The 22,498-nt window shown below is 37.5% G+C and overlaps 1 protein-coding gene across 3 annotated transcripts in view; it reads left to right on the top strand.

Annotated features, from left to right (window-relative positions):
* The window catches only part of GABRB2 (gamma-aminobutyric acid (GABA) A receptor, beta 2), a 273,205-nt gene extending 256,052 nt beyond the window's left edge, over window positions 1–17,153 (top strand). For all 3 annotated transcript variants that reach the window (XM_011947716.1, XM_011947713.1, XM_011947714.1), the window contains one exon: window positions 11,142–17,153. In XM_011947716.1, the coding sequence (XP_011803106.1) occupies window positions 11,142–11,489 (348 nt within the window). In that variant the 3' untranslated portion in view covers window positions 11,490–17,153. The remainder of the gene's footprint in view (window positions 1–11,141) is intronic.
* Window positions 17,154–22,498: the final 5,345 nt, after the last annotated feature.

The raw sequence follows: 22,498 nt of genomic DNA, 5'->3' as shown, positions 1-22,498 counted from the left end.
ACTCACTGTCAGAGATTTTGGAAGATTATAAAGGGGAAAGGAGTATGGCTGTCAGCCACTCCTTTTACCTCTTAGTGATGTGCACTGTCATCATCATTGACAATATGTATAATCCCAGGGAAAAAAAAAACATAGCTCCTTTTCTCCTCATGTTTGACTGTTCTCCCCACTGCCTTTATTCCTGTGTATTAGAAATGGTTGACAGACTGGACTGTCTCCAGTCTTGTGGAAAGAAACCAAAACAAATGTTCTCTATGGTGTTATTTAAAAATGGATTGGGATACTATGGATTACTAGGTAGATGGTGTGTACAAAAATCTTAGCAAATCATCACCCATAATGCTTTTGAGTTGTGTGAACCAGCTAATGAAAAGATTAGATCAATTGTCTCTCTCCAGGTTGGGAGTTGAGTCAATAAGCTAGATGAAAATCAAACTAGAGCAAGCCTTCACCTGTCAGGATGTAAGCTCACAGGTGTAAAACTTCTTTGAGTTATCAGGATTGGGTAGGCAGATTCTCATTCCTACCTCCCTGAAACTTGTCAAAAATAAGATTTGGAGCTTATGTAAGCTCATTGCAAAACTTAACTTCATTCTGCACTTTCTGAGGGTTCATAATAATTTGAAGCCAATGCCTTCTTTGAATGAAAGAAATATCTATTAAAATTGATATATCATAAATATAGTTTTCTTCCCTTCTTCCTTCTTCAGATGTTTTCAATCTGATCCCAATCTTTTTCCCCATACAATGAAAATGAATCCCTACTTTGAACCTTAATTGAAACTGGTGGCCTATATTTTATAATAAGAGGCACCCAGAAATAATTCTAGCCTTCTAAAAGAAATTATTCAATTCATCATTCATTTTATTAAGTGTGCTTTAATAATATTAAATGTAACAATTTGAATGTACTCTTCTCGCCCCAAAATTTAACATTCATCCTCCTATCTCAACCTGAATATTATTCTTAAAAAAAAAATCAGTAATCTATAGTTTATTTCCCATTTTTAATGCGTTCCACATAAATTAACAGATATGTAGAAAGGAACCATTTTCCAAAAGAAATGAATCTGATGCTGTGAGAGTAAAAGAAATGGAAGATACCAAGCTGCAAAAAATTAGGCAGGCTCCTCAAGAATTCCTAATTCAAAGGGTTACTGCAGAAGTTGCCACAGCAAGGCCTACACAGTGGGGAAAAGAAATACTAGCACTGGATCAAGATCACAGCAAGGAAGCTACAAGACTACAAGATTTTTGCCAGGCAAATTTTCCTTAACCTTCATTCTTCTATTATACCATACATGCTTTAAAGGCAGTTGGTAATTATATATTAAATGGAAGTGGAAGGCAAATTTTTAATAAATTAAATTGAAAAGGAATTTGACGCAGCAGCCTGTGGGCTAAACCCTTAGACCAAGATGTGATTTTGGCCACCATAATATTTAAAGTTTGGAATTTAAATGTCCTTCAGAAGGACTTTTGTTTTTTAGTCCAGTTCACTGCAGGTTGAACTTTTCCCAAATCTCCACTACACCTGCTTCACGTTCTTATATGACCTCCCTAGCCTTATTTGAACGTGTGATCCCAGACTTATTCTAACCCTCTCAGTAATTCAATTTAGCAAGTTTTGTTTTGAATACTTACTTTGTACCAACTGTACTGGTCAGCTTTAGGGATACTTAAGCAACAAGACACAGTCCCTGCCCACATGTTTCCCATCATAAAGGAAACACGAATTTGTTGAACTTATAGTTAGAGGATTGAAACTAGGGGAGGAAGTTAGCAAAGGATTCCCCAAGCCCACCTAGATAAAGAACACTGAGGCCCAGAGACAGTAACATGGGATTAGAACCTGCGCTCATCTCTGAGGTTAGTGTTATTTTCACTCCATTGTGGACTTTGACAGGGGCAGGAACGCCTTTAAGAAGGACCAAAAGGCAAAAGGGTGTCAGTTCTCTTGGCAGCTCATGCTTTCGAAGGTCTTCTCACCTTACAATTAATGCAGATTAATTAATTATCTGTATCTTCTGGGATCTTTTGAAGAGTAAAATCTTACTCTTCTCTTTCTGCTCCACATGTCTGCCTCTTACTTCCTCTAAAACCATCATCACTTGAAACAGCAGTGTAAAGCTACACATGTTCACTTGATTTACCCACTTGATCAGATTAATTATTTTGTATTGGAAGTAGAAGATGACATAGGTCCCCGATCCATAAAGACTGAATTCATTAACATGATTCTTTAACAAAGGTTTTGTTTACTAAGGAAACTTGAAGATAGGCATTCAGGTGGCTTACTCATTAGAATTTAAAATTTAAGAATCAAAACAATAACAACTAGATAGCATCATATCTCAGAGCCAACAGTGTCCACTTCATAAGTATCTTTTCATTATATATTGAAAACAGTGGAAAAAGCATAGGTTTGAATCCATAAACATAAGTTCAAATTATTGTTTTACAACTTAACTAGCTTTGAACAAGCCATAAATTTCTGTGTTTTGATGGGAAGGGCTGTTATAAAATGCTGGTAGTACTAACTCCATTCTCATAGTTTGGTTGTAAAATTTAACTTTATTATTGTATAATAGAAGTTAAAAAGGCAGAGTAGAAAGAATCCTCACTCATTTCCACCATTTTTTATTTAAAATTACTGTAATGAAACTACCTGGGTATTTTAGCAGTATTTCCTGTTTACTTTCCAGTTCCAAACTCCCAATTTTTGTTGGCATTTCTCCATTTTCATTGGCACAGAGATTTGAAGAGTCAAAGATGTTGGCCTTCCCTTGCTCTCATAGAATTTGCATTTCATATTCTGATTGAGTGAACTTTCTTTGACCTCTTAAAACACTAAGTGCATGGTAGGTAGTCTCAGAGTATTATTTTTGGAAAGACTGCTTTGGATATTCCCAGGGGATTAACAGTCCATTGCTTAAGCATTTCAAGTCATTTGGGTCACAGTGCCATTTCATGGAAGATAAAACACCATCTCCTCTACCCACACACAAGTCACAGTAACTGGAAATTTCACAGTTAGGATTTCTTGGATTTTTACAATTTCTCACTCTTCTCTTGATGATATGACTGGTGAACCTGGATTTCAGATAGTCCTATTTCACCTTCGCAAGATAAGCATGTGATGTTGTTAAGTTATTGAGGGCTTTGAGTTGTTTTTCTGTATATGACTATAGACTATCACAAGGACATCTCTCCAGAGTATATTCCTACCTTGAAGAAGTTTGCAGGAAGGGAAGCAGCAAGCCTAAACCAAACTTGGAATTAACTGATTATTATATAAAAATAAGGCCCCCTCTTCAGGGTTTAATACAATATATTTTAAGCAAAATGGAACTCTGTTAACCAAGCATATTTCTTTCCTTGTCATGAAAAATGTTAGGATAGACATAGGAAGAGGGGAAAGCAAACTTCTTAATCTAAAACATTTAACACGATGGTTGTTAGAACCATCATCACATGGGTCAGTCTGGAAAATAATTCAAGATAGCAGGGAAGTCCATTTTTCAACCAACAGAACAGCTGATTCGGTTGGTGTACAAACTGCCCTCATTCACAGAATCATTTGGAGAAGGCTCTGGGATGTTAGTGCAAATAAATCAGTCCATCTCAAAATGTCAGCACTTGTTTCTTGATTGATAAGCACAATAACTCTAGATAAAGCATGATTTCCAGAGTAGATAGTTGAATTGGAAGCAGGAGACTTCTTTGTTGGCATTCGCGTGCTTAATAGAGCCTCTTCAAAAAACCTTGTCAGGAATGGACTTGGGAGTTAAAGCTAGACTAGAAAGCAGATGGTAGGGAGCCTCCTACTGAAGCAAGACCTGCAGCATAGCTCCTTGTAAAGGCAGTTTATCTGCAGAGAATGTCAGCTTATTCACCAGTCTACCTCTTCCCTCTCCTGCCTTTCATTTACTTTTGCTTCCTCCTCTCTCTTGTTTCAATTACTAACAACAAAATTCCCATAGCCCCTTGAATAGGCAAAAATGCCCAGACAGAATAATTTGACAAATATTTTTCTACATTTTCCAGGGCAACAGAGATTGCCACATAGTCCTTCTGATTGGTTAAAGGAAAATTGTCTTTCGTTAATGTCCTAATCGGAAAAAAAAAAAAAAGAAGAAGAAGAAGAAAGAGGAAAGTTTACTGATTTGTCTTGTGTCTCCACTGCTCGAGTGAAGAGAAAAATAATTAGGAAATCCATTTGGGCAAGTCTAAAAGGGCTGGTGTGGAAACTCGATTTTAAGGATTAGCTAAATTCATGTGACCATTACTATGCCTTCCATTTGCTAAAATTGAGTCTCCTAAATATAGCCTGGTACAGAGAAGGCACACCAAGACAGAACTCATAATTGAGGAAAGTCTTGAGAATGCAGTTGTATAGTTTAGTAATTGGGAACAGAAACCTTGGAACAAACAGGTTAAATGCCAACTCCATTATTTACTGTGTAACTCCAGGCAAATTGCTAACTATCCCTAATTCTCAACCTCCTCATTTTTAGAATTGGAGTATTAATAATCCTGTTTATAGAATATTCAAGATCAGCATTAAATAGGATAGTTGTTTAGAGCCTTTAATACAATGCCTGCCTCCAGTAAATACTCAATTAATGGAAGCTGCATGTGTTGTTCTCTGTCTATGAAAGCTGCTTTTCAGCTTGGTGGTGTGGACTGTGGTCAGTCTCCAGCTTGTGTATTACTTTTCTGGCCTCTGCTCCTCCTTTATTTGAAGTCATTCTGTCCAATAGACTAGCAGTTTTCCAAGCGTGGACACCAAGCCAGCATCCCAGCATCACCTGGGAACTTGTTAGAAATGCAGATTACTGAGATTCATTCCAGATTTACTCACTCAGGAGTCCTGGGAGTCGAGACCAGACCTGTTTTAACAAGGCCTCCAGAGTAGTCTGATATGTATTCAAGTGTGGGAAGCACTCAAATAGACTATCCCTCACCAAACCACTATCTGAGTTAGGCTTCACTGGTTGATTTTAAGACAGGCTGGAGGCAGCATGGAATATTATTGTATTAAGATAAGCATCAACAACCCAGAATTGTTACAATGTTCTATGACTTATTTGTCATAAGATTTTGGGTAATTCAGTTTATTTTTCTGAACTTCAGTTTCCTGCCCTGTCAAATGGGAATCTATCCTGTTCTGCTGCTATTCTGCTGTGGTGTAGTAGGCCTCCAAAATAGTAAAAATTAAAAATAGAAAGTACCTTATGAAAACAGATATTTCAAAGGGGAAAAAGGAATGATAATTGCTATTGAATTTCACATCCAGATTTGTAAAGTCATTTTTTTCTTTTATATAAACAGTAAAAGAGATTATAATTCAATAAACTTACGGGTAGTTTACCTGCAGGCTTTCTCCACTTTTACCCTTTAAAACACGTGTCAAAGAAGTCAAAAATCCTGTCAATCTCCTGTACCTTTGCTCTTGACCATGTACTTTTGCTCCCAACACAGCTCACACCTTTTGAAGTGAAAAGAAGAACAATAAACAAGACAAGGGAAAGAAAGGGAAATGAAGCCAGTTTAGCAGTCAGCCACTAAAATTCAGCAGCAGCTAGGTTCTTTAGGTCCTAGCCTAAAACATTGAAACCCAACACTGTTCTGCAGTGTTCTTCTACCACACTGAAGATGGTATTATTGTAATAGATTTTCCTAGTTAAAAGAAAATTTGAATTTTGCAAGTTTTTTATTATAAATTAAATGCCTCTAATTTCTGTCCTGCCCTACCTATACTGTCTTATAGAATTGTTGAGATATTTAAATGAGATGAATTATATCTGTTAGGATTCTTTGGAATGCAAATAACAGAAAAACTAAGTAATACTGGCTTCAGAAAGAAAGAGAGAAGGGAGCAGGTGAGAAAGAGGAATAAGAATGAAGAGGAAGAGGAGGAAGAGGGACGGAGGGAGAGAGAAAAAGAGGAAGGGACAGGGAAAGGAAGAAAGATAATATACTGTCTTGCTTAGTATCAGCAAGTCAGGTATCCAGATATAGACACAAGGCACCAATAGGTCATAGGCTCTTTATTTTAGTGTTGGCCTCTTTCCAAATTAGGATCTGCTCTTACAGTTGAACCATCTCTCAGCAGATTCTGTTGATTTGAGCCACTCACTTCTAGGTGCAGATCCAGGGGGAATATTTGAGAGTTTTTACTCTGCTGTTGCCATCTGAAGGCTCACGGCATGCCATTGGCTCAGAAAAGGTCATGTGCCCACCACTGAGCCAGTTATGGTGTCAGAATGGCTCTGATTGGCCTACACCCACAGCAGACACCCAGAAGCTGAGAAAGGGGAAGTGGCGGTTTCCCAGACAGAAAGGGGAGTGCGTGGTGCTTGATGAACAGGCAAAGCACAGATGTCTATTCTCTTTACTTGCTAGTGCTGCAGTTAGCAGGACTCTGAAATTTAGTGACATATTTAACTATAGACACTCTTATCCACCCCTCATTAAGGAAATTTTTGTAAGCATGCCATGCCCCTCCAGTTGACTGCCCCTACCATGCACTGAGAATGCCTTATTTTATGAGCTATGGAATGCTACAGGGATTATCTGGGCACCTGCTATGCCTCAGCATGAAAAAGTGTAAAAATAGCCGATTCTCCTTCTTGCTCTGCCACCTATTCAGTACGCAAACTTGTACTAAGTTTCTTAACCTCTCTGTGTCTTATATTTCACGCACAAGATCAGTGCCTGCCCCACAGAGATACTGGGATAACTGAAAGAGGTCAATATGTAAAATGGTTAGTTATGGCTTCTAGTTGTACTCACCAAGTTCCCTTCTCTAGGGTTAGAAAAGAGCATATGATATGGAAGTAGCACTGTGGGAAATACAGTTTACAAATCTCAGGTACCTGAGTATGCTGCTATAGCAAGAGACCTGTATAAATAAAGGCAGAAGCCCTAGAGCAGGGAAGGAATTCAAGAGGTGGTCCCAGAAGTCCAGTCTTTAGGCTGGTGTTGCAAAGTTAAACCCATCTTATTGATGACTCACAAAGAGGTGAGTGAGTTACTGAGAGTTCACAAAATTAATTCCATTAATCAATATTTACTTATTGAGCATCTGCTATGTGCCAGGTGCCATGCCAGATGTTTGGAGATACAATAATAAGTGAGGCAGATTTTGTGTCTCTCTTCATCAAGAAGTATAGTATGGTGGGGAAGACAGAAATAAAGTAAATGATACAGGCACGGGGAGAGACTTCAAGACTAAAACACCAAAAGCAATGGCAACAAAAACCAAAATCGACAAATGGGATCTAATTAAACTAAAGAGCTTCTGCGCAGCAAAAGAAACTTTCATCAGAGTGAACAGGCAACCTACAGAATGGGAGAAAATGTTTGTAATCTCTTCATCTGACAAAAGGCTAATATCCAGAATCTATAAGGAACTTAAACAAATTTACAGTAAAAAAACAACTCCATCAAAAGGTGGATAAAGGATATGAACAGACACTTCTCAAAAGAAAACATTTATGCCGCCAACAAACATGAAAAAAAGCTCATCATCACTGGTCATTAGAGAAATGTGAATCAAAACCACAATGAGACACCATCTCACGCCAGTTAGAATGGCAATCATTAAAAAGTCAGGAAACAACAGATGCTGGATAGGATGCAGAGAAATAGGAACACTTTTACACTGTTGGTGGGAGTGTAAATTAGTTCAACCACTGTGGAAGACAGTGTGATGATTCCTCAAGGATCTAGAGCCAGAAATACCATTTGACCCAACAATCCCGTTACCAGGTATATACCCAAAAAATATAAATCATTCTACTATAAAGACACATGCACACATATGTTTATTGCTGCACTATTCACAATAGCAAAGAATTGGAACCAACCCAAATGCCAATCAATGATAGACTTGATAAAGAAAATGTGACACATATATACCATGGAATATTATACAGCCATAAAAAAGGATGAGTTCGTCATGTCCCTTGCAAGGACCTGGATGAAGCTGGAAACCATCATTCTCAGCAAACTAACATAGGAATAGAAAACCAAACACTGCATGTTCTCACTCGTAAGTGGGAGTTGAACAGTGAGAACACAGGGAAGGGAACATCACACACCAAGAACTGTCAGGGGGTTGGGGAGTAGGGGAGGGATAGCATTAGGAGAAATAATTAATGTAGATGATGGGTTGATGGGTACAGCAAACCACTATGGCACATGTATACCTATGTAACAAACCTGCACATTCTGCACATGTATCCCAGAACTTAATGTATAATAATAAAAATTAAAATAAGCAGTCTATTTTAAGTTGAAGTATTCTAATGATATGAAAGACACTAAGGAGTAGCTGCCCTTCATAAATTGATACAGGTGTTCAATACACCCCACCTTTCCCACCCCACCACCCTCCCACTTCAGTCTGTTAAGATCTCCAGTAAGTCTGAGATGATTTTTACCTACAGAAAGTTCATCACTCATACATATACACCACAAGAGCAAACATACTTAATTTTCTTTCAGGTATAATTATTTGTGGTTTTTTTGCCATGTCAGTGGAACCAGTAAGTAAATAAACTTCATCTATGGCATGTCATAATAATCAACTTTGCCTGTTGCTTTAGTTTTTCCAAGTTTTTCTTCACATATTTTATTTCAGTTAGTCTTCCCGAATCCTATTCTTAGTCCATGGAAGAAACCAGATTCAAAGGATTAGGTAATTTTTCCAGGTCAAAAATAACAAATGGAAGAGCCACAACTACAGTCTTTTGACTCTGACTCCAACCCCAGTATTCTTTTTGGAGACTGTTATTCGCACTAGGATGCAGCAGCAATTCCGTCTTTCTCACCACTGTATCTGTGATATTTGGCATAGGACCAAACACATATTGGATGTTCAGTCAATTTTTTTTTAATTCATGAATAAAAAAATAAGTAACTAATAGAACTTTATGGATTACCTAATTCAACTCTTAAATTTGGATAGTGAAGCAGAAACCCACTAAGATTAAATAAATAACTCAAAAATAATTTGTTTCAAGCTTTAAGCAAGTCTCCCTTAATAGTAACCCATAGCTGCCAATAGTTTTTATTATGATCGTTATTGCTATTTTATAGTTTGAACTCAGCCAGCTCTGGTGTCAATTCGTAACTCTCCTTATTTTAATCGCTCAATAGAGAAGCAAATATCCTAGTGGTTAAAGAAGGGAAATTTCTGGACAACATCATGCATAGTGGCCAAAGAAATTGTACAAATTAAGTTATTTTCCAAGTCACTAAAGGAACAGTTAACAACCCAGAGAAGAAGAGAAAACAAGCATACTGTTAAAATAACAGTGAAGGATCGGTGTCCCATTTCCATCAGGTTTACTTTCCTTAAGTGTTGGAAAGGACTCCCCACTCCCAGCATTTGGACTGTAATGGTCAACATTTCAATTCCAACTCCACCATTTAGTAACTATGTGGCTTTGAGAAATTTGGTGAAGGCCCTCACCTATAACCCCTGGGAAAAAATGCCATTTCCAAGGTACATTGTGAGCATTCAGTGAATCAGTTGCTGCAAACCACTGGTACTTAACAGGAACCTTTAAATGTTGCTTCCTTCTGTAGGTCAAGGAAGTCCTCATTAAAGCCATTACCTGACCCTTCATTGGCAGATCTTTTATAACATTTATTCAGCTTTGTTTCCAAATCATATAAACTTTTACAATTCATTTTAATAATATATTTGTTTATTATTTCCTCTAAGCAAAATGATACCATAAAGTAAACATGCAGAATGTCTGATCAGTAGGCAGAGATTAATTGGTCAATTATTATGTTCCAGCATATTTTATAGCTTTTATTTCTCAAAAGATTTTAGATTTGAATTTATAATACATGGCCATTAAACCACAGTTGAAAGGTAATTGTTAATATATAATCTTAGCAACATTCTTTTTTACCTTCTGCATAATTCATGAAGCTCAGAGCATTGTATCTTCCAATTAAGTGTTTGGTTATATGCCTTGTTTCCAAATATCATCAGAGCCTATCACTGGCCATTTTTTTCCTTATGATTTGAGAAACTTTACTGATAATTGGTATATCTTGATTATCCACCGAAATAAATATACTGTCTTGTTAATAAAAACTTGTTCCGTCTAGGTTTTATTATCTGTAGCAGTTGAGGCCTCTTAAAAATAAGGCGTACAAATCTTCCCTTCTTAATACAAGAAAGAACGTTATGTAATAATTTAATGTTTGGAAATCATGATATCTATTTATCCTTTGCTTTTAGCTTTGCAAGAAGAAATTATCCAAGAGAGATGAGTTGACTATCTGCATAGCCAACTAATTGTACTCCTGAGGCCCAGAATTCAATTGAGCACAGTCAGCTGCAGGCTTGTTGCTTCCTCTCTAATCCTACCCTCTTCCCTTTCCTCTTCTCAGTCCTCCCCATCAACAGTGGATCTGGCTGTTATGCTCCTATTTTTGAATTCCTTCTTATTCTCAATACTGTGGTTACTTTGATGAGTCACATAGGTCCTGCATTTGTATTCTTCAACACTATTTACCCTGTTTATATGGACATCACAAATTTAAGGTGACATCTCATAACGGGGAGTTTTAAGAAACATCAATTAGATGAAATTGTACCCCAAAAAAATGCCTGACATAAATGGCAAGTACTTGATAGTTATCCACTATTTTTAGTTCTAGTTTTGTTATTAATTCATCTATAATTAGGCTACTTTTGTGAGCACAATTCAGTGATTAGTTTCCTAATACTGTTGCATGCCTAGCACAGTTTAATTTTTATGTGTTCATATCAAGACTATAAATTCTTCAAAAGGGTGCCATGCCTTCGATTTCTCTGCACACCCTAAGAAGAACTAATGAAAACGATACTAGCAACAGTCTGTTATATAATTACATCATTACAGCAATCCTCTAGGGTGGGATTATTATATTATTTAATAAATGGAGAAACTGAACCTCAAATAGCTTTAGTGGTAGAGTCTCAATTCAGACTCTGGTAATGTAATCTCAAAGGAAGCTCTCTTTACCACTATTATAAATCCCTTAAGTGCCGATCATAGTGCCTTGCCTAGTAAGCACCTGTAAAGCTTCTTTGTTCTGATTGTCTTTTTGATTCTTCTGCCTTGCAGATGGACCCCCATGAGAACATCTTACTGAGCACTCTCGAGATAAAAAATGAAATGGCCACATCTGAGGCTGTGATGGGACTTGGAGACCCCAGAAGCACAATGCTAGCCTATGATGCCTCCAGCATCCAGTACCGGAAAGCCGGGTTGCCCAGACATAGTTTTGGCCGAAATGCTCTGGAACGACATGTGGCACAAAAGAAAAGTCGCCTGAGGAGACGCGCCTCCCAACTGAAAATCACCATCCCTGACTTGACTGATGTCAATGCCATAGATCGGTGGTCCCGCATATTCTTCCCAGTGGTTTTTTCCTTCTTCAACATCGTCTATTGGCTTTATTATGTGAACTAAAACATGGCCTCCCACTGGAAGCAAGGACTAGATTCCTCCTCAAACCAGTTGTACAGCCTGATGTAGGACTTGGAAAACACATCAATCCAGGACAAAAGTGATGCTAAAATACCTTAGTTGCTGGCCTATCCTGTGGTCCATTTCATACCATTCGGGTTGCTTCTGCTAAGTAATGAATACACTAAGGTCCTTGTGGTTTTCCAGTTAAAACGCAAGTGATTTGTACGCATGGTGGCAAGACAGCCTGAGTGCTCCATGTTGTCTGTTTAGTATGCAGCCTACTCAGAGGGGAATAATTTGGAAGATATTCTTAGAAGACTCAATAGCATTGTCAGTCATTTGGTCATAACCAGATACTCCTCATCTTCCTTTTTAAGGTTGGCATGCTGTTGAGATGGCAATGTGCTTATGAAACATTATCTGTAATGCCATGCAAACACATTACTTGAAGATGATCTATGCTTTTCTTACTAAGATGATAATAGTGTCATGGGAAGGTTACTCCCACTGGTTTCTAAAAGATTCTCTTGTGATTGGAGCAGGCTAGGGGAATCAAGACAGAGACTCAGGAAACTGATTTGGCCAGTCTCTTAGCTTGAGCACAAAGGATCAACTATGATGTCTTTCATTTTGGCATTTAGAGATGAGGAGACTTCTGAACATTATCGTGCATGGTGGCCAAGGAAATTTTTGCTAAACAGCTATTTCCTAGGTGGTTAAAGTAAGAGTTAACAACACAGAGCAGAGTAGAAAATCAGAAATGACGGTTGTAACAAAAATCAAGCAAGCAAGCAAGCATGACCCTTATCAGTTCCACACAGCATCTGGTCTATACGTACTGTGTCTAGTGGCAAAGGGTGAGTAAGAGAGATTGTTTTTCCAACATCACAAGCTTTTGACAGCATACCTAAAGAGGTTTTTATAGTTTAATCAAAGATGACCATGAAATACAAAAGTTAGAGAAATGGGAATTGTCTTAGATACTCAGGTTAGATTCAGAGTCATTCAAATACACAAATACAGAGCACAAACTAGCAAACAGATTGTTTTTCTCAGACGAAGTTGGCTGTCCCTGCAATTTTTGTCCCTGTAATTTTATTTCTGAATTTAATAGGGTATTTCAAGAGAAGGATTTGTTCATCGCTTTAAAGGATTCATGGTCCTCTCCAGCTTTCTTTCTTTTTTTTTTTTGCTTCCAAAATTCTGATTATATTCTTAGGAGACTGGTAAAGTAAGGCTTTGGAGTGATTGAGTGAACTGTATTTTCTTATGTGCAATGAAATTCACCATTGTATTTTTCAGCACAAATAATATTTCAAGGAGTATGAAGACACGGAGAGTTAATTTGTGGGTTCATTTGTTTTGGGCTTGATTTTCTTAAGATTGCTTTCATTGTATATGTTGCGATCTGCTTAATCAAGGAAAATATGAAAACTAGTGGAAAATAACAACAAAGCCACACAAACATGATAAATGGTATGATCCTCAGGTGATATTGCAGAAAAATATATAACTGTTAATCAGGCAGGCATTATGTATTTTTTTTTTCTATTTTTAAATTATATGCCATTGTGCTTCTTTCTACAGTAATTGGACATACGCATTCATATGTTAGACAAGAAAGGGAATAAGCTAATACGTCTTCCTTCTGTCAATATGAGGCTCATGTTTTGCTTTTCATATAGAAAATAGTGAATTGCTAAATTTTCCTTAAAGTTTAATTTGATTGAACTTTTTATTGGAGGATGACTTTGCTATTTCTATTTTTAAAACAAAGAAACCTCTTCTTTTTAGAGTAGCATCCCTAATTGTGCATAGCAGCCAGTATCCTCCTGTGGATAATGTATGTTTTCTTGATTTCTTGTTTCCTTCATGATTCAGCAACTTGGAATATGATGGAGTACTATTGCCCTTGCATTCCAGCTGTCCAAGAACAACACCAAATTTTTATCCTTCAGATTTCTGAATTTGCCCCAGAATGGGATGGTATTTTTTTCCACCCATGTAGGAAACCTTGGCCCTTTTCTTTTGATTACAGAATCTTGAGCACCTCTGAATATCATCTCTGGGCAGAATCTGACCAATATTCTTCTTATAGGCTCAGAGTAGAGATTCTTCGTGTTTCTCCAGGGACACACTTTCTCCTAGGCAATCATTTTGGGGCATCACACTAAGTAAAGTGCCTACCCCTTGTCAACAGGGGGTAAAGTTTGACTAAAAAACATCAGGAAGGAACATATTGATAACTCAGGGCACAACTCCAAAATGCCATTCTGAAAAGGCTCTTCTAGAGTCAACTCAGAGCCCAAGTGTACAAGTGGGCTCTTATGTGCAATCACTGTACAAGCCATAAAAATCTTTGATATTGCCATTTATGATTACAACAAAATTTTAGATGTCCAAGGAAGTCAGCAGAACAATCCAGATCAAAGTGCATCTTTGCAGCTTGAGCCTCAAAAGCATAAAAACAGGAATTCATTTCTGCTCTCAGTGATACAAGAAATGAGGCAAAGGAAAAAAGATGGGACCTTAGAAGCAATGCCCTAGAGTAAAAAGCATACATTGGCACTCAGTAACCACAGAGATAGAAACAACTGACTCATCCTCTCCAGAAATAACAGTAGATGTAGAATTTATTCTTAAATGTATGTTTCGTTGAATTGAAATGCAGTCATCAAATGCGAGGAGGGGTGCTAGACCTGATAAATCTAGGAAGACCAGTCAGCTTGATAGCCAGTTGTTAAGCTAAAGGACCACAAAGGTGTGTTTAGTAGTTCTGATACGGGATTACTATCAGTTTATACATATGTATAGATTTTCTTTTCATTATAAACAGCCAGATAGCCAGCAATTAAGGTGTTTTTTCATCTTTGTGAAATTCATGGACAAATTCTGACTCTAAAATGCACAGTCTACATGAAATCTTTGATCTCAATCTGTATATATATATATTGTACATGACTGCTAGTAGGTATGAAATGCATTTCAGAATTGAAAACTCATGCAACATAACCATGTGTTTGCATAAGGAATGTTAAAATTCTTTCTACTGCAATTTATTAACAGGGGAAAAGATTCAAGCAGTGCCATCTAGACCTTTTCTCATTTCTTCAAAAGCAGTGCTAAGTAAAATAATAATAATAATAATGGTTTATGAACCAAAAGACTTTACATTCTAGCATTAGGAACACACACAAAAAATCTGTCAGCTTACAAAAGCACAACACATAAAGAAAGAGCAGTGGAATGCGTAATGGGGATATGAATCACGTTTATTTAAAGCAAGACCTGCATTAAATTGGCAACTAAGATAATTTCCATCTTCTATAGGTAACTGTGCTCCAGTTTAATGATTACCTTCATACTCAACAAGAAAAATGGCAAAGCAACATCAACAAAACAGGTCTTACAACATATCTACGTGTATATATGTGTATATATAGGTCCATATAAACATACATACATATATATGCACTCATATGTTGGAAAACAAAAGGAATAAGCTAATATGTTTTGTTTCCTTCATTAAACCAGTATATGAGTATTTTTAATTTGGCAAACAAAAATCAACATATTGAAATAAGTAACACAGGGTACTAAGCATTTCTCTATCAGCAGATTAATGCCTACAGTTTTTATGAACCATTGCACAGTTTAACTCCACAATAGTACTGTACCCCAGAACATCAGAAGTTAAGTAGTTGTCACATTGCTTGTCCAATTGCTCTCTTTTTCAAGGAAACAAATAACATTGTCCATTGGTGATTCAAAAACAAACATGTCTTAAGAAAGTGAAAAATGATAAAAATTCCTCCAAAGAGGAAGAAAAAAAAAAACTAAACCCCACCATGTTGGTTAGGGCAAAATACTAAGTATTCACAACTGTAGCAATCATGCCATTTGGCTAAATGTACAGAGTACATGTAATGTGAGCAACCATAACTTTCACTGAGCGTGTGTAAATATTAAAACAGATTTCTTAAATATTTTTAACTTCTAATTTGTATTTTATGGTAAGGCAATGTGCTAATTCTGTTTATGGCTTAAGTTGATGTGTTATAATATGTAAATAATTAAACATGCTGTAAATGAATAGTCAATAGATACAAACAATTGTTTAGTTTTTTTCTTAATTTTTATTTATTTTTTACTAAGTACGGTTACTGCAGTGCCCCCAGCAGAGTAATTTAAACACCCTTTTGCATAAATGGTTTGGGAATCCCAGACAGAAGGGTTTCAATTTGCTGTCACACACACAGTCACAGACAGTCACATACACACACTCAAACACACATAATCTTTTGCTTATGCACTCTGTCTCTCTACCCGTCTATGGGAAACACTCTACTGTTTATGTAGTCAATGTAACAAACAAGAGATAGCCTTTGAAATGGCAATTGGGAAAAGCAAAAATGATCATTGATTACTTAATAGAGTTTTTTATATGTCAGAGTTCAAGAAACCAAAGTTTGCAACTTAAATCTCAGTTTTCAAAGAGTAAAAGTTTGTATAGATGGCACTACAGAAAATAAAAAAGTTTATTCACACCAGCTCCAGAAATGTATTACAGACAATACATACTAGAAGACTTTTTTTTAATAATAGTATTTTGTCCTTAGGTAGTGTTGTTCCTTTCAACCAAAGACTCCAGAATTATTGAAAAACAAAAAAGGAAAAAAAAAATATGAGATAATGGGGGAAAAAAGGACACTGCTTCACACCAAAGGTTTAAAAAATGTATTTTCCAAATGCACTAGGAACATTGTAAAAAACAGAACAGAAAGGAGTGAATAGAATGCTAATGAAGATACTGCCCTAAAGAAATCCATTCAAAGAAAGAAAGAAAGAGAAAGAAAAAGCAGGACTCTTAAAAAGCTATTAAGTTTTTGGAAGTTGAAGTAGAATATTTCTGTAGATCTATTCAAAAATCTGACATCAAATTTTAATTTGCTTAAATAAGTTTTATTTTTGATGAAGATCAATATGATTCAAATGATGAAAAACAAAACTGTATGTCCTTTGAGTTCCCAAACCAAATGTCACTGCCCTGTCACATCCTCTAATCTGATGCCCGTGTGTGTCCTTGTGCCATTTGAAGCAACTTGACAGTTCCATCAGTTTGTTTTTTTCTTTTTTTTTTCTTTTTTGGTTCAATAATTTGAGTTCAACCATGGTCATTTTAAATATAATTAAACAAAGTTGCCTATGGTTTAATTTAAATCTCACAACCATTTTGATTTATTTTGCATGGGTGTTTAAATAGTTCTGTTATGAATATTGTCCCTGCACAGTTCTAAATTGTCCTTTTATAAAAAAAAAAAGTGATATTCTAGTTTCTTCACAATGTAGTGATTATCAGCCTTACTAATTACCTTGTAGCCTTTCTTAATATGCACATAATGCACATTTTCCAATGGCTAGAAAAATGCAAAACACAGTGGATATCATTGCATCTATTTTCATGTCTTTCTAAAAACAGGACTACTAAAATCTCTGGGATACATGAGATAGTTAAAAAATGAGGATTATAAATGAATAGCACATAAGAATTATTTTCTTGAATTTAAACTTATTGCAGCCAGTTTCAGCATGTAAATATATAATAATGTTGGCTAGTGTGTAATTCTTGAACTAAGAAATATAAATAAAAATAAAAAGAGTGTGTGTGTGGTTTCATTATGTTCAGAATATTTCTTGTTTGAACTGTTAGTATGAGTTATATTGTAGAATGATGGCTTTTGTGAAATGCAATAAGAAGCCTGGGAACTTAGGACCTACTGTCAGGCAAACTTGAATTTGAGCATTGATTTGCTAGTTCCGAGGCATAATTGTGTAGTGACAACCTGCCTCTCAGTTTTCTTATCCATAGAGCAAAGATATGATTTTACCTTTTTCACAGGGTAGTTGTGAAGATGAAATGAAATAACCCCAAAGAAGACCTTAGCACAGTACTAGCTATGTAGTGAGTGGTCTACAAAGAGTAGATGCTATTGTTTTTTATTATCATCATTCCAGAAGATTCTGCATATATCTCACAAATGCTATTACCAGATCTAAAACTTCATCAAAATTAGTAAATATTCCCTAAGTTTAGATATTTTACGTTAAGGATAACTCGTTAAAAATTTGGCTTTAACCATGAAAACAAAGGATAAACATGAGGTGTTCATTTATTTAACATTCAACATATATTTTCTGAAGACATTAGGTAATCACCTCTTAAAAATTGTCATTTAATTCTTACCATATTCCTGAAAGTACAAGAAACTTGAGCTTGGGAAGAATAAGTCCCTTTCCCACAAGAGAGAAAGAGCCTGGATTTCTACCTTGGCTGGACTCACCCCCACATCCTTGAAAGTTCTTTCTACTTTGTCATCAAAACTGGGAAACAGGTTTATCCAATTCTCATTCTTTTAGGAGAAACATTTCCCAAAAGACATGTACCAAGAGGCTGCCATCTGCCAGAGTGTGTGCTAATACTGGAAAAACAGTGGCGAACACAAAAGTCCCTGCTCTCTTGAATTATGTGGCACCTCTCAAAGGCAGGGAAACTCTCCTGACTCCAGCGAATCATTTGGTGACAAGCCTAATGTTTTTCACTCCTAGTGACTTTGGAATGCCCAAACAGCACGTTGGTAGTCTCTGCTACCTTGATAGAGAGCCCTATCAGAACACAATTGTCCAATAAAGTCACAGACTAAGAAGAGTTATGGCCGAGGAGTAGTATAAGCTACATAAAAGACCCACCTCTAAAATGGGTAAGACTCAGTTCTCAGGTTATGTTGTAAATGGTAAAACCTAGGAATATTAAATTCCTACATCTGTGCTTGACATCTCTCATGGTAAGTTTCAGTATTTCCTTTCAGCAGAGAGAATACATGTAAGCTCATATACATGCACGTACTCACATAACTGGTGGTGGTGTGTTGGGGTGTTAGTGTGTTTGCATGTGAGTGTGCCTATGAGCCCATGTAGGCAGGGGAAGGTGGGAGAGCCAGTAGGAAATGTTACCAGTGATGGGGTTCACAGTTTACAATTTACCTCGGAAAGGGAAAGTCCAGATATTGTCCCCCAAAAACACTGGCCAGTTGGTGTTGGGATAATTTCCCCCTCCATATCCAAAAGCTATACTTTCTTAAAGTGGACCTTTAGATACCCTTGCTCTGTTCTGAAACTTGTTCTAATTCTGAAATGTTACATGCCATTTGTCATGCAGAACATTTCTCTGAGCCATGAAACTCACCTCCCAGAATAATACAAGTTTAATGGAGAAAATTTTCATAAATTCATGAATGTTCCCTAAAAATCTCTGTGACAGAGCAATAGCCAATGTTCAAATCCTCTCTCATCCTCTACACCACAGCACCCCCATCCCACTACGTGGATTAGAACCAAGAATAATCTTGGGATGACAAGTCCCAGAACAATTGGTCCTTTTATCAATGTATTGATTTATGTGTGTTCTGGTCTTTTCTCCTCTTTTGTTTCAAATAAGCTAGCTAGGTCATTAGTATTGGTTATATATTTGTTTTTGCACTTCAGAAATTTTAATGGGAAAGAAAAGAGAAGCCGCTGAGACATGCAGATGAAACTTAGCACTCAGGAAAGTGAAAGGATAAGGGTAAGAGTGAAAGGAGAAGGGGAGCAGTTTCTCAGAGACTGGGAGGGGGAAGGACAGCAGGGCTCCATAGCAGTAGAGACATGCAATCTCTTCAATGGTAGAGACCTGGGGAATGGCAGGCCTCAGAGCAGATGGCACAGTGACATTTAGTATGTCAGGCCCTGGGCACTGCCCCAGGCATACTGCTAAAGCAGCAGAGTCCTAGGAACACAGGGCAAGAATCAAACAGGCTGGGACACCTCAGCAGAAAGGAAATCTGGCATTTCCTACACAGCTTTATTTAAGAAATGAGGCTCATCACTACACTTCCATCTGGGACCTTGTGGGTCCCTGGTCTCTCCACCCCAGGAAGTGATACGAGAAACAACAAGATGAATTCGATATCAGAATTTAATATGCTATACCTAGAAATAGATTTCCAAGAGTGTAGAGGTAATGGCTCCAGTTCTGAAAGATAGAAGGCTAATGAGACCCAAAATTTGAGTAGAGGATTAACATAGCCCATTATCCTATGTCTTGCAAACCCAAATGCATACAGGGGGCTTAGTAGGAATTGTAATCAAGTAATAAAGGTCTGATGTCATACAATAGGGTGTGGGGGGAACCATAGAGAACTGGCATGACAGGCTCTAAAGACCCAGCCACTGTTGAGCCCTAGCTGATTGACTGTTGCCTTCAGGAATTGCAAGCTCAGTGTTGTCAGATTCATCTTCGAATACAAAAAAAAGAACCCCAAAACATTGAAAACACTTTCCAGACAGGTACAGACTGGTCAGAGAGATGCTGGCAAATCAAGTTTTCCCGTGCCCAGAGTTCTACGTGGATGTTTCTATAGCTGTCAGCCTCAAGCTGAAGTTGAGGAGGGAGTATGTTAGGAACTCCCCGAGAGTGTATGTCGACGGAACAAACTTTTATACCATTTTAACTGGAGCAATGTCCCTTTCCTGGTGGTTGACATCTTGCAAATGTAAAAAAGTAAAACAGGGCTTTTTTGCGTGTTTTTGAAAGACAAGAAAGTGATAGAAACATGTTAGTATAAATGGGTACAGAAAATTGCAAGCATACATTTTAGCACTGTGAACTGTTAAAAAAGTATGTTTGGCTTTTAGAAGACTCACTCTGCATCAACAGAGTGTCTCTGTCCTCTGCATCAGCAGCCCCTTACCCTCCCAACGTTTCCTGGACTCACTCTGCATTGAGGTGGGCCTGACTGAGACTAACAGACAAAGCCCTCAGAAGAGGGATTTTAGTGAGAAGCTAAGGGTTACAAAGGGGTAAGGAATGGTTGGAAGAGCCTTGGAGAGAGACAAAGGGTGGGCAGGGATTCAGAACTCAAGAGGAGACTCGGGGAGCCCTGTCTTCACTACATCAACAATTTCCCTGGTGATGGAGAATGGGACAAAAACGAAATGAGCAATAGAAGCTGCTAATGCATTTCCACCACCCTGAGACTCAATGTAGATTGGAGTTTAGTCATGAACCTGAAGTGCAGAACTAATAGAAGGTTATCCAGAAATTTTGGGATAAATCAGCAGTGAGGGAAGGAAGGCGTGTACAAATATGAAGAAGAAATTGACTCTAATTATGATAATATATGTGTACAGCTGATAAAGAAAACAGTTTGAAAATTGCTAGTCTGAGGTGACTGGCTGAGGAACCTGATCTCCCCCATTGGTGTCCCTGGAGAAGACCAGGGAAAGAAGGAAAAAGAAAGCGAAGTAGGGAAGAAAGAAAGAAAAGGAAGAGGAAAAGATGAAATTTGCAAACATTTTCAGCGCCTGGCCACCCCCCAGCATGAGCTGTGAATTTAATTCACATGCTAGAGCAAGGTGTGAATTATTGCCATATCTCTACTGAAGAGGACACAAAATGCCAACCACAGGCATTGCATGCCCCAGAGGGCTCGCTCTAAGTCTCAGACACTTCACCCCTTTACTTGACTGCTACCCAATAGATTACTCCCTTCTGTTTAGCTTCTGGGGATACGGCACCTGTGAGAGTAGAATTAGAAACAAGGCTAAACCTTTAAGAGAGAGAAAAAAAAGAGAAGTGTTTATTTCCAAACTTCTATTTTATGTTCACGGTTTTAGATTTTTAAAGTTATTCTGAAAAGCTGAGAACTGCCAAAGTCTAGATATGTTGGTGTTTCCTTTAATTTATTTGGGTGACAGGAGAGGGTCGTTGAAATAAACCAAGCGATTAACTTAAATATATCTTCTGCAAATTTTTGAAAGCCAACTTTAATGCTTGCTTTATCTCTTTTTACATATGGCTATTGCTATGTCTTCATTTAAATCAATTTTGAATTTATAAATGCAATACTTCTCAATGTGGAAGATTGTGTTTTTTTTTCTACACCCCCAAACTAAGCCTTGAATATACTTAAGACAACACAGAGAGAGAAAGCATGCTTCTCCCATCGTCTGGACAACTAGATATGAGGAAGCTGAAGTTTCCCAAGGAAGCAAGTGATTTTGCGAACTTGCAGGCTAATAAATCCCTCCCAAAAGTTGTGTGAGATCTGTGTCAGGGACGTGTCACAGTTCTGGGTACATTGACACAGGAGAGGCCCAGGGTGGAGGTCACAGTTCCCATTCTCTGAGTAAACCAAACCGGACTGACAAAAAAAAAAAAAAAAAAATGGAAGGGTTCTCCCCACGCCTCATTCTCTTTACAAGCTTAAGAACACCCTCGGAGGGATCAAAGCTCTATTCAAGGTTGGCGACCTTTCCGAAGTGGCTTGCCAAATATTTATTTATTCATTTTAATTTCTCATTCTACTTGCCAAGAATTCATTTGAACATTTAGAGAATCTCTCACTATATATAAAACAAAACTATCGATGCATACAAAGTACACAATGATTAGTAAATAAAAAAAAAACTTTTAAATGTTTAAGAAGCTTCATCTAAAATTAAATTACATGGGGGATCTTGCCAATTTGAAGGGAGCTTTTTCCATTCCGGCTTTGGCAGATACTAGGGACGCTGGCTCCTGGGTACAGCTCTTGTTCCAGGAGCAGTCTTGGAGCACTGGGACAGCCACTTTGGAATCCCTGGTTTGCAGTGGACAGGGAAAGGCAAATTCTAGAGGAGTTTTCCAAGCCCATACAGCACATGCAGAGCACATGTGGGCTCTCTGGCTTTCAATGTCTCTTTCCAGGATGTATTAGTCAGGGCTCTCCAGAGAAATAGAACCAGCAGGATGTGTGTATATTTGAGATACACTTATTATAAAGAATTTACTTACATGATTATGGAAGACGGCAAGTCCAAAATCTTCAGGGTAGACCAGCAGGCCAGGGACTCAGGAAAAAGTCATCATCCTAGTTTGAAAGTCATCTGCTGGCAGAGTTTCTTCTTGCTCTTATTCTATTCAGGCCTTCAAC

This window comes from Colobus angolensis, unplaced genomic scaffold (assembly GCF_000951035.1).
Source record: "Colobus angolensis palliatus isolate OR3802 unplaced genomic scaffold, Cang.pa_1.0 Scaffold27, whole genome shotgun sequence".
In the NCBI taxonomy this organism is placed as follows: Eukaryota; Metazoa; Chordata; class Mammalia; order Primates; family Cercopithecidae; genus Colobus; species Colobus angolensis.
This window is presented reverse-complemented; position numbering and strand designations above follow the sequence as displayed.